General features: G+C 36.6%; 1 protein-coding gene across 1 annotated transcript; it reads left to right on the plus strand.

The window, feature by feature from the left end:
* LOC109231487 lies at positions 3,496 to 4,269 on the plus strand. Its single transcript, XM_019397147.1, has one exon. The coding sequence runs from the start codon at positions 3,496 to 3,498 to the stop codon at positions 4,267 to 4,269; it is 774 nt and encodes a 257-aa protein (XP_019252692.1).

The raw sequence follows: 13,803 nt of genomic DNA on the forward strand, positions 1-13,803 counted from the left end.
ATGATCCGTTTTGGTTTCAAATGACGTTTTGGCATTGAATTTTTGGAATTAAATTTATAACGTTTCTTTCATGGAAGATGTCTTTGGTATATATAAAGCTATCTACTTGTATTCACGGGAGTAGTGTGAAAAAATAGTAAAAACTTTTCTTCTTCTTTCTTTTGTGCTGGGTTTTCTTCTTATAAATCTTTGTTGTTTCTGCTCCTAGTTATACTAGAAGAGTTTATTGAATCCTGGGGGATACGCCTAATTTATCACGGTGTGGGCGAAATATCCTTAAGGACAGTGTCCTTGACACGCCTCAAGCTAAANTTTTAGTTCTCTATTTAGCTGAAGTTTTTGTTTGTAATTGCTTAACTTAAGCATAGTAGTTGAAGTTTTGTTCTCTATTTGCTAAAGTTTTTGTTTGTAATTGCACTAAATAAGCTGAAGTTTTTTTGTCCTGGTTTAATTAGTTTGGTCATTAAGCTTTTTCAAAAACTTCAGCAGAAGATGCTGAAGTTATTTAGTTCATTTATAAAAACTTCAGCACTAAATAAGCTGAAGTTTTTTTGTCCTAGATAAGCTTTTTTCAAAAACTTCAACAGAAGATGCTGAAGTTATTTAGTTCATTTGTAAAAACTTCAGCACTAAATAAGATGAAGTTTTTTCGTCCTGGATTCATTAGTTTTGTTGTAAAGCTTGTTCAAAAACATCAGCAGAAGATGCTGAAGTTATTTAGTTCATTTGTAAAAACTTCAGCACTAAATAAGCTGAAGTTTTTTTGTCCTGGATTCATTAATTTTGTTATAATCAGACTACTATAAAATAATCAGACTGCCAACAGTATCTAAATCATAAAATTTTGGAAACAAATAAACGTGAAAAGAACAGAATTATCATGAAAAGAATCACTAAGTGTGACCTTAAACTTCCCGTACGTAGAAATATTCACAAATTATTGTCTACTAACTTACGTAATTATTTATAATTTATTTTTAAATAATCTGATAAACATACTTATGGCAATCATCCCATGAACTGAAGTTTTATAGCAGCACCAACAACAGCAGAAGAAAGAAGAAGAAGAAGAAAACGAAGGAGGAGAAGAAAGGGGGCTGAAGTTGTTTAAAAAGTGGGTACAAATTAAAACTTTCTAAAAAAAATAGGTATAAGTTTGCCCCGTGTAATTTTTACGTTGGAAAGAGCACACCACTAAAGTAAAGTGACCCAACTACTCAAAATACTATTATAATAATGGATGTGGGCATGAATAGCACTTTTATATGATCAAAATTCTTAAGATTGAACAGTAAATTTATAACTCCAACTACAATGGAAGATAAGTTTATAACTGCATTTCAGTACACTCATCAAATCAATAATTATATAATATGTGTCATGTTATGTTATGTGAAATTTAAATAAAATGTAACATAATTAAACATTTAATAAGGCACACTAGAACTCACGGTATAAAACTTCCTGATGAAGGAAATAGAAAATTAAGAGAATTCTAAAATGTAATTCAAAAAATTAAATGTTAAACTATAATCCATAAATTAGTTTCATAAATCGTTCTATATTTTGCCTTAAATAATTTATCTAATTATTAAATATTGGCACTTCACTCAGTATTAAAATCTGAGCTTCTCTCTCTAACTTTTCTCTCGGCGCAAGTTAACGTGGCTAGCTAACCTACGCCGGAAGCCATGGGAGGGAGGGGAAGACCTAAACGGAATCAACAGAAGAATGCAACGGATGAGCAGCGTTCTTCAGCAACTAGAAATGCAGTGTTAGAACTGTTTGTATCTCCAAAAGGGATACGAATTGAAGAACCAGAGGAAAGACCCAAGTCTAGAAACATGTAAGCTGTGGAAAACAAAGAGGAAGGAGATCTAGCTAGATCCAAAGGGAAAATGAAGGAAGGGATGAATACTCCAGCTCCAACAACAGGTATGGCTAGAGGAGATGAGGTGGGAAGTAAAGAACAAGTGACAAAGAAGAACACCGATGGAACAGTACCATGCAATTATGGTACTGTAGAGAAAGCTAAAGAAGATGGCAAGCAGGGCAAAAATAGGGCTAAAACATGGGCGAATATGGTGGGTGGGAACAAATTGGCTATGAAGGGTATGAACCTCCAGTTTATTGCCCTAATTGTGCAGAATGGTGAAAAAATTGTGAAGATTGAAGCTGAGGATATAGAGCAGGATACTGAGAAATGGAAGAATGCTATTGTGATATACGTGATAGGTGAATCTCCCACTATTGGAGCTATGGACAGATTTGTGAATTCAATGGGTAAGTACTCTAAGAAACCTCAGATCTACTATCATAATGAAGATTATTTCATTATATGATTCAATAGCGTGGAGGAAAGGGACCAAGTATTGTATTCTGGGCCACATACTATTAATAATAGGCCAATTATTATGAAGGCATGGTCGGAGGATTTCAATCTCCATGATGAAGTGTTAAAGACAATCCTATTATGGGTTAAGTTGCCCAATTTACCCATTAACTGGTGGAGTATGACTGCATTAAGCAAAATAGGAAGTGCCCTAGGTAATCCTATCTATGCGGATGAATGTACAACTGGAGCAATTATCATATGCTATATTACTTGTAGAAATGGACATCACCAAGCCCCTTACAAGGCAGGTGAAGCTACAGGACCCTAAAGGGAAGGAATTAGTACAGGAGGTGGAGTATGATTGGGAACCAAAGCGTTGCAGTAAATGTTTGAAAATAGGACATGACTGTGATGAAAATAGGAAGCCAATGCAACAACAAAGAAATGTGCAGCAGAAGAAGGCAACCAAGGGTAGAATGATATGGGTCAGAACTGAAAAAGAAGGAGGTAATATGACTAAGGAAAATGAGCAGATGCAAGAAAGTTCAGACAATAGAAGGGCTAATCCGGAACAAGGAACTGATGAAATGCAAAGCAAGGAAGCAGGGTGGATCATAGTGGTTGGCAAATCAGCGGCTAGAACAACTAAATCCAAACAAAATGAGGACCATAGTGTTGATAAGACAAATGGTTTTCAGAGCTTGATGACTAACCAGAGAAATGAAGAAACAGGTACTAGCCAACCTAGCAGCCAAGGAGACCAGTGGTATTACCACCATCCTTATTTCATTCCAGTATGAGTGTTATTACTTGGAATGTTAGAGGACTGAATAAAGTGTACAAGCAGAAAGAAGTAAAGGAGTTCATTAGAATAAACAATAAAGCTGTTATAGCATTAGTAGAACATAGGGTCAAAGAAATGAAAACCAAAGAAATAATCAAAAAGATAGCTCCAGGTTGGGAATGGATTTCAAATGCAAGAACAGGAGAGAAAGGAAGAATCTGGGTAATGTGGGATCCTAGAATCTACATTTTTGATCCTAGTGAAATAGATGATCAGATTATTCATGGGCAGATTAGAGTGAAATCAAAACCAGTCAATTTTGGTTTTACAGCAGTATATGGTCTTCATACCCAATACAGCAGGAGGATTTAACATAATGAATATAGCACTGTGGAATAAAGCAGCAGTATGTAAACACTACTGGGACCTATGCAGAGAAAAGAACAAATTGTGGATCCAATGGATTCACAGTTACTATATTAAAGGCAGAGAAGTATGGGGTATTCAGGTGAAGCAAGCATCTTGGATGGTGGGAAAGATACTTAAAGCACAGGAGACACTTGAGAAGGCAGGTTTCAATTATGAAGAAGTAAAGAGAACCAAAAAATGCAGTATCAAAAGAATATATCACAGGTTGTGTGGCTCATTTGAAAAGGTGAGATGGAAGAAGGTAGTATGCCAGAATGCAGGATGCCCACGATGGACTTTCCTGCTAACATTGACAGCTCATGGTAAACTATACACGAAGGATAGGCTTCAGAAATGGGGCATGCATGTAGAAACTGAATGTGTACTCTGCAGAACAGAGGAAGAGAGTGTTCAACACTTGTTCTTTGAGTGTGAATACTCAAAAGCACTATGGAACAGGATACTAGCTTGGCAAGGAATGAGTAGGGGAGTACAGGGATGGGAGCAAGAACTGGCATGGGCTGTATACAAAGCCAGGACAAGGAACCCAAAGTCAGAACTATTCAAGATGACCCTAGCTGCAACTGTGTATTATGTATGGAAGGAACGTAATGCAAGTTTCAGGCAAAATCAGGGGATGGAAGCAATATGCATGAAGATTGTCCAAGAACTTCACTGCAGGAGTAACAAATACATAGAAGCAAGGATGAATAGTCTTAATTGGCATCCTTGTAATAGATAGATATATGCTTATGATAAAGGAGGGATGGGGAACATAGAAGAGTAGGATGGAATGTACGGGTTTTGGTTTCTCTTGTACATATTTCTCCCTGGTAAATAGAAATTTTAATTACCAAAAAAAAAAATATTGGCACTTCAAAGTTAAACTAATTACTTGGGCGCTTACTAGGTGCAAGGATATTTTAAAAAAATAAAAATAAAATATCTATCCCACTTTTTGATACCTAACACATTCTAAAATTTATGACTCATTTGATATATGTAAATTTTACCAGCTTCAACTTATATGATTATATATAACTTGAAATGACACGTAGTTTTAAGAAAGAAATGAAGATGTTTAGAATTTATGGTCTTAAATATGCTCTAGTATTTATGTGGGTATTGTAGGCATACAAAATTTATTTATTTAAATTCAAGAAAATAATTTGGACTATATATTAAATATGTTAGTCCAACTAAATATTGTGGGCTAATATAATTAGATTATTTATATAAGTCCAAATGCATATGGGTTAAATAAATGGGTCCAAATATATTGGGCTAGCCCATTTAATTGGGATACAAGTTATGAGCCCACTTTATTAGGCCCGAGATATCATCTTCCTAGAGGCCTAGTTTGGTGCCACATGTCAAATGACGTGGCATGACAGTCAAATGGAAAAGCCAATATGATCATGCCACATGTCAAAATGATAAGGCATGCCAAGTCAAATTAAAAGGCCAATGATCACACCACGTGTGCAAGTGACATGTTCTGGCCAATCAAATGCGGCCTTGTCACTATTCAATCTGATTGGTCGGAAAGAGTTTTGTTCTTGTCATAACTCTTCCCTCCCACAACTATAAACAGGAGTCTTAATAACTCAGAAAAGACATCAGAAGTTATAACAAGAAGCAAGAAAGAGCTCGTGGATCAAACACTGCAAATTCCTCCACAAGTTTCAAGCTTCGAGCAATCAAGTTCAAGCTCAAGAACGAAGAACAAATCAAGTTCAAGCTCAATAATGAATAACCAATCAAGGTCAAGTTCAAGCAATCAAGCTCAAGCTCAAGCTCAAGAACAAGATCATCGTTCGTGGCAACTACTACATATTCAAGATCAATCTCAAAGGCCCTTGAATTTATTTACTATTGGAAACAAGATCAGAGGATTCATAGAGATTGTACACTCATATTATTTGAAATCAAATACTATGATTGTCGCAATATTTTTCGGTCCTGATTTTATTTTCTTGACGCAAATTTATTGTCTACAAATTCTAGCACGCCTAGTGGGACAATCTCTACCTCTCATCTCAACTTTTCAATCACCAAAGTTCAAGAACATTGAAATGGCTTCAAAGAAAATCAACTCCAGCTCAACTTCCACCAAGGCTGCTAATTTCAGGTGCTATGTTGATGTGGAAAGCATCCTCGATGTTACCTTTGGAAGCTTTGGACCAATTACGAGGAGCAAAGCAAGCTCGTTAGGACAACAAGCACCCCAAGTATCGTCCGCATCAACCCTTGTTTTAGGATCTTCATCCTCAAAAGGAGCAAGATCTTCCACAAACGCACCCAAAGGAGGAAGCGATGTTGCTGAAAAGATCAAGAAAACTCTTGTTCTGCTTGATCTCTCTAGATCCAAGCACTCTGCTGTGAAGGAAGATGACGATGCTTCAAGTGATGGATCCTCCCCCACTTACACCACATAGCGTGAGCCAATCAAGGATCAATCTGTGTGAAAATCCATGCTACTCTCCATCGTCCATGACAATCATGCAAGCCATGGTGACAAACACTTCATCTGTGGAGGAGCAGTTAGCAAACTTGACAGAAGCAATCGCTGGCTTGACCCAGTGCATGCAAAATCAAGATGCTAGAATCGACAAGCTAACGGATAGGGTGGGAATCTTTATGGAAGAAGAATCCACCCACGCACCTGGAAAGCTCCCAGAAGTTTTAGAGAGTGATTCTCCCCCAAGACAAGTAGCATCCGCTAAGGCTGTCCCTGTCTCATCTGAAGGGATGATTCCAATCGATCAACTGAAGGAGTTTATTGAAGGAACCATTAAGAACAAGTATGAAGTTACTGCCAAGTCCTCCCTTACATATGCAAAGCCGTACACTGCAAGGGTCGATATGTTGAAGATGTCTGCTGGTTATCAACCTTCAAAGTTTCAACAGTTAGCTAGTAAAGGTAATCCAAAGCAACATGTGGCGCACTTTGTTGAGACGTGCAACAATGTTGGGACTTATGGAGATTGCCTCGTCAAGCAGTTTGTCCGCTCGCTAAAAGGAAATGCTTTTGACTGGTACACAACCCTTGAGGCTGGATCTATTGATAGTTAGGATCAACTAAAGCAAGAGTTCCTCAATCGCTTTTATAGCACGAGTCGTACTGTGAATATGATAGAACTTACAAATACTCGTCAACGAAAGGGTGAACCAGTTATCGACTTTATCAATCGTTGGAGAAATGCAAGTCTCAACTGCAAAGAGAGGCTTAGTGAAGCTTCTGGCATAGAGATGTGCATCCAAGGCATGCATTGGGGACTCCGCTACATCTTGCAAGGTATCAAGCCTAGCACATTTGAAGAACTTGCGAGTCGTGCCAACGATATGGAGTTAAGCATGGCCTCCGCTGGAAATGAAAGGCTGCCTATCTATGAGCCTTGCAAAGGGAACGACAAGCAAAAAGTCAAGAAATGGAGCAACTTTGTACCAAGGTCTGAAAACAAAAAAGCTATGAATTTCAAAACATCACCTGTGAAGTTCACAACGAAGGTGAGCAAGAAGCAGAGTACGAAATCCACTTCTTTTCAAGATAAACCAAATGGGAAGTTGACCTTAAAATAAATGCAAGAGAAGGAGTACCCATTTCTGGATTCTGATGTGCTAACAATTTTTGAAGAACTCCTCGAGTTAAATCTCATTGAACTTCCGGAGATGAAGCGGCCAAATGAAGCTGGTAAAACGGACGACCCAAATCACTGCAAATACCATCGACTTGTGAGCCACCCTCTAGAGAAGTGCTTTGTCTTCAAGGACAAAGTTATGGACTTGGCTCATGAAAAGAAGATCGTGCTTGAAGATAAGAAAGCAAGCGCAAACCAAGTCTCTATCACCTTTGGCTCATTCAGCCCGGATGAATTATGTGGTTTTAAAGAAAGTAAAGATGAAGAATTATTGGAGAACAACAAAGCTGAAGTCGATCAACCGGATGATGATGAAGGTTGGACGTTGGTGACTCGTCGTAGGCGCCACAGAAGGAGACCATGAAAAGAATCGATAGAACAACCAATAAGGAAAATGATGGTAAAAAGACCAATGAAACAGAATCCAGTTAGGCGTTTGAAGAAAACAAAAATAGAGGTGCACCACCCTCAAAAGCCACGACATCCAGTGACCTTGGAGGATTTCTTGCCATGTTGGTTCCGCATGAATATTTTTCGTAATGGTATTGAGGCCTCTTGTTGCAATGCTGATAAAGGGGAAGGAAAGAGTGATGACCTACCGTTGTCACCATCTTCAGAAAAGCTCATCGAGTCTATTCCTCAAGAAGTTAATACGTGCGAGGAAAAAGTTACGTGCACAAATGACGATCTTCTACTAGGTGATAGTCTTCATAACCGCCCATTGTACCTGGTTGGCTATATGTGTGATGAAAGGGAAAATCGAATTTTGGTTGATGGAGGATCCTCAGTGAACATCTTTCCAATTCGCTCTGTGAAAGAATTTGGTATCCCCATGAACGACTCTCGGAAAGTCGTGTGATGATCCAATGATTTAACCAAGGGGCAATGAGCCCTAGGTTCAATTAGGTTGGGAATCACCATTGAAGATATGCAATCAAGTGCATGGCTGCATGGGATCGACGTTGTCACACCTCCTTTTTCTTGATAGGAATAGGGAGTTTTTCCAATTTAAGTGACATTAATCGAAATGTGGTTATTTATTTATTTCAGAGTCGCCACTTGGAATAATTTATGGTGTCCCAAGTCACCGGTTTATTTTAAATCCCAAATCAAGAAAATTTGACTCTGTTTTAAAGTCCGCAAAACCAGAAGACCGGGTAAGGAATTCTGTTAACCCGGGAGAAGGTGTTAGGCATTTTCGGTTCCGTGATTTTAGCACGGACGCTTTAATCATACCTGGCTTGATTAATTGTTTAATTATGCATTTTAGAACATAGGTTCATTTTACCTTTCACCGCTTTTTAATTAAGGCGTTTATGGATTTATCTTTGAAACGGATCACCTGTGTGTAAACTCGCTTTGGGGCATTAAAATCATATCACGCGTACGTGTACACAATTAATCACGCTTTATTAATTATGAAGATTGTTTTGGCCAAAGTCGCGCGAACGCAGACTTTGATTTATTTTGGGAATCACATAATCACGCGAACGTGTACATAATCACGATAATAATTAACTCAAGATTTAAGTTACCTTCTGTCTTACTATCCCTGAATGCAGATCAACTCGCAAATGTAACCAACAAAAGCCTACTGAAGAAAAGTGGCATAAGAGGAAAATCTATATAGAAAGTATTTGCATTTTTTTTTTTGGAAAAATAGTCAAAAGGAACACACTATAATTTGCAATTTTTGCCCTATGTTTTTCGGTGTAAATTTGAGACATTAAGGCATGGTGCAATACTATAAAAGAATATGATTGCTTATCTTACATGGTGCTTCAAAAGAAAGTATGTGAATAGCTCCTTAACCATGCATGTTAGTCTCCTAATCCTACCACCAAAATTCAATTTTCTCGACATTATGTTATCCATAAATTCCTCAATGCCCACCCTTGCTATAATAACAAAGACTTGCAGGTGACAACTACTTTTTATAGATGATAGAGCCCTAGGCAAGTAAGTAGAATACTGAATTGCAAGGGAGAAATTTAGGAATCAAAAGATACCCAAAGAAACCGGCTATTAAGAGAGTGATCAATTCAAAGTCAAAGAAATTAATTAATACTAACTCACAACACATTCTTGTTCGCATTTCTGAAATGCCTTATTCCTTCTGATGCCCGAAAAAAATCGTGCAATCCTTGCCTGAGACTTAAGCGGTGACGCAGTACCATCCACGACAAAAACAGGAAATGCCCCAAACTACAAAATCATCCTGACTCAAATCAATAAACTTTCTTCAATATTCAAAAGGAGAATTTGTACAGCAGAGTATCATTCTGATAGCCAAAGTGAAACTTCATCAATAGAATCCGGACCAGAGACCTCGTCGTAAGACTTGGACGACAACCTCGAACAATAGAGATGGAGATGATTTTCAGTTACGTTTTTGGCTGAGAAAGGGATGATTTTTGAGTTGGTTTTGGAGATAAAAATGGTGGTATTTTATGAGGAAGAAGATGGAGTGTGGTTAGGAAGAAGAAGAAGAAGAAAAAAGCCCCTCATTTTCTCTGTATTTGTGTGTTTCTTTTTAGTTTAGAGAAAGAGATGATAGAGGTTTCAGCTGGGATTTGGGCTGTTTAGGGTGGCATTTTCAGGTGTGTTTAGGGTGATTGAGAGTGTTTTTTTCGGAGGAAGAAGAAAGGCAGCAGTTGTTGCGTTTTTCCCACATGAAGCAGCTGCGTTTTTTTTCTTTTGTCTACGCAGTTTTTTTTTTCTTTTGGGCTCCAGGGTTCCTCCTCTATTATGTGACTGAGTGAGATTATATATGGTTACAGGTGTGTGCTTGAAGCCCAAGAAAATATGTGTGTTTTTGTGAGATCAAGTGAGAGAGAGTGCCCTTCCTGCCAATTAGCATATGCTCTCTAGATATATAAGGACAAGTGATCTTGGAGAGCAAGCTAGATGAGAATTTTGTGAGAGAATATTCTTGGGGAATCAAAGTTTGTTAGTTGAGGTGATGTGGATAAAAATTGGTACGAAAATGTGTGCTTGTGAAAGATGGAACGAGTGGAGTCCTTTTATCAAATTGGCATAGTGCAGATGATGTATTAAATAATTTTTTAGTGCAAAGTGGGTTCTTGTGAGTTAACGTAAATGATTTTTTTTGTTTTTTCAGGAAAAAGATAAAATTGCAAGAAGTAGAGTTGCTCACTTACTTATTAAAAGGAAAAAGAAAAAATTGTGAATTTTCTTTCTTTTTGTAAATTAGAACAAAATTAATACTCTAAAAATGTGAATCTTTTGTATTTTTTTATTTTATCAAATAAACCTACTAAAAAGTGAAATACATGCTAAAATATGTAGATAAACTTAAAATATATTTACATTCTAAAAAATGGTGAGGAATTAAAATATGATAAAAAATTAGGTGCTCACAGCATGCCCCTCTTTGCTTGGAAACATGAAGAGTTTTCAGGCAAAGAAAAAAAATGAGCAATATGACTAATTATTGACCAAGCCATTATTTATTATTATTTTTATTTTTTTAAAAAGGGAAGAAACTAAAAGAAAAGAGTGCAACCGAGTCCTGGTTTTGGACATCCTACATATCCCGAATTATAAGGGAATCAGGTCGTGTGTAGTTCAAGGAGAAGGATGGAATGCTGAGTTGGAGAGTCGAGTGAGGTTCCGTCGAGGCTCCGGTCCGCGGTCCTGTTTGTTACATCAAAATCAAAATTATAAAAAAAAAAAGAAACTAAACAAGTCTATCAGCTATGAGTTACAAGATTACTATCTATAAGTCTTCTGAAGCTTCATCTTGAGTCTTGAATGGTTCTTCATGCAGACTTTTGATTTGAACATTGATGCTTGCTAGTTGCAGGTGCTAGTTCGTTCTTCTACGGCCTCTTCTGATAAAATCGGAAAATGCAATGCTCGTGACTTCAGTCATGTCTTGAGCAGTTCACATCTTTTCATTCAGTCATGTCTTGAGCAGTTCACATCTTTTCATTCTCTTCTTCATTTTTGATTCACTTCTTTTTCTTTTTTTCTTTTTTTTTTCTGCATTCTGGATTGTGACTTCTTCTTTTGGTCATCTCGAACCCCGTGTCTTGAGGTAAAACCTGCTTAGACACCAAAACAAGCAAATGAACGAAATTTTCTGCCCCAGTTTTCACTAGGAAAATTTTGTGAGTTATTGTAAATAAATTCTAAACTACTTCTTTATTGAAAGCAATAAAAGGTCGGGAATGGTTTACCCTGAAAAGATCATGATGATTTTTTTTTTTGTGCGTGTGTGTTTTGGATGGTATTCCTTTTGTCAAAAAGATGTCTCAACTAAGGATTGGTGTACCTTATGTTGGAAACACAGAGGGATTGGTGTACCCTATACTCGTAAGGAGATCAGGGAGTGGTGTACCTTGCATTTACGCTCACATCAACTAGGGAGTGGAGACCCTATGTTGGAAAAGGAGACTAGGGAGTGGAGACCCTATGTCTAAAATAAAATCAACTAGGCATAGGAGACCCTATGTTGGAAGAAGACTAGGGAGTGGAGACCCTATGTCTAAAATAAAATCAACTAGTGAGTGGAGACCCTATGTTGGATCAGGAGACTAGGGAGTGGAGACCCTATGTCTAAAATAAAATCAACTAGAGAGTAGAGATCCCATGTTGGAAAACGAGACTAGGGAATTATATACCCTATGCTAAAACGAACCAAGAAGGATTTTTATTTTTCAGGGTTTCTGTTATAAATAGAATTTTATTTATGGTGAATGTCTATATTTGGAGAGATTCTAGGGTTTATTACTTGGTGGCTAAGTCACTCTCTCCCTATAAATAGAGAGTTCTATTCCATTGTAATTCATCCCAATATCAATAAGATTTCTCTCTCTCTACTTTTCTCTGCAATACTCTTCTTCTTTTATTGTTTCATAACACGTTATCAGCACGAGACTCTAACCAATTGAGTAGAAGCTTTGGGATTGAGCATAATGATTGTCAATTATTCCATGAACTTCCTTCATGATTAAATTTTGGATTTAAGGTAAGTATTTTACTTTATTTTTCTCTTTTAAATTCTTAAAATTCTATAATTTGATTTTATATACAAGCAAAGACAACAAAGTTTGATTATAACTCTAACGGAGTTTGTAAGAAATTATAACCACCTGAAGTGGTAAAATTTCTATGCCTTGCCATGATCAAATTCATGTATGATTGTGGGCAAAGAGGTGGAAACCCGTCCCATTGAAATTGCTTCATTGTCATTCCCTTAAGAGAATGTGATAGCAATATATGATAAGTCTGAAAGAAGATAAAATTATTACCGTGAAGGTATCAATGGATGTGGACGTGGCAATAGACGGACTTATAATCGTCATCATTGTGATAATGAGAATAATAAGGATTGTCAAAATAATCCTTCACTCTGTGAAAGTAATGTTTGTCATCGATTTGACATAAGATTTCGTAAAGCACATACAGATGACTATGGTCAATTCATGATGTGAATGTGACAACATCTGATTTATAAATACATATTCATTCTTGAAAGAATATGAACGTGCTAGTGGTAATGAATATACCACGCACTCACCTCTAGGAGGAGGTTTGAGATGATATAAGAAAATAATGTCATTATTATGGCATAAATGGTCACTGGTCACGTACTTATTGTACGCCAAAATATTTTGACATTGTGATTGTTAAAAGACAACGGTAATGCAAGAAACAGATCTTGCATATAATTTTGACCATAACCATAATGGTATAACTTTCTCTTTAAAAGAGATATTCACCATATAGGTGTTGATGAATATGTGGTACTACAAAATTAATTGAGAACTCTACAAGAGCCAATTATACTATTTTGGAGAAATACAAATAAGGTATCGTGTTGTAGTAAGTCTCAAAGAAACTAATTCAGTTTCCAAATTATACGCGAAAGCGGTTGATTATATTGAGACTATAAATAAAGGAAAGATTTAATATCTTCTATTACTACAACTTGTAGCGGGGTAATATGTATGTGAAAAGCTACCCGCTTTATTCTCCAATTTGTACTACACAAATAAAAGAATACCACACTAAAGTGGTTATTGATATAAAAACCCATATCATAATAAACTTGGAGTTTATTGATAATTGCACACGTCATGGTGTAAACCTGAAGTTTATCAATATTGATAATTTATTCAGTTGGCATAATTGGTTTAGCCATATCAATTTAAGTATGATGTGCAAAAATAATGGAGAATTCACATGGGTAAATATTAAGGAACTAGAAAGTTCTTTACGAATTCTCTTATATTGCTTGTTCTCATTAATTAATTGACCAACTAAACTTGGGATTGAATCCCATGAATGCTGGAAATCTCAAAGGTGAATATGGGCCTATTCACATGTCATGTATACCACATAAGAAGCATCTATGAGATAGTTACATGTGCAATTATTATTAACCCGCAACATGGTATTTTGCGAGGTAACTTGCTCAATAATTTAATTTCGAGCATAATTTCTAGATTTTCTATTCAAGAAGTTCATCTTGATAAGTTGGTTTACATCACAGTTGGTTTAGCAAAATAATTTATTGAGGTGTCTCCACTTAATAGCTAAACTATTGCTTATGAGAACAAAGTTATCTATATCAGTTTGATATACGTTATATACCAAAGTATATTATT

This window comes from Nicotiana attenuata, chromosome 8, assembly GCF_001879085.1.
Source record: "Nicotiana attenuata strain UT chromosome 8, NIATTr2, whole genome shotgun sequence".
NCBI lineage: Eukaryota > Viridiplantae > Streptophyta > Magnoliopsida > Solanales > Solanaceae > Nicotiana > Nicotiana attenuata.

Bases quoted from the DNA above. Each gene is read 5' to 3' on its own strand.
- LOC109231487 (XM_019397147.1), top strand. From the start codon at position 3,496: ATGAATATAGCACTGTGGAATAAAGCAGCAGTATGTAAACACTACTGG.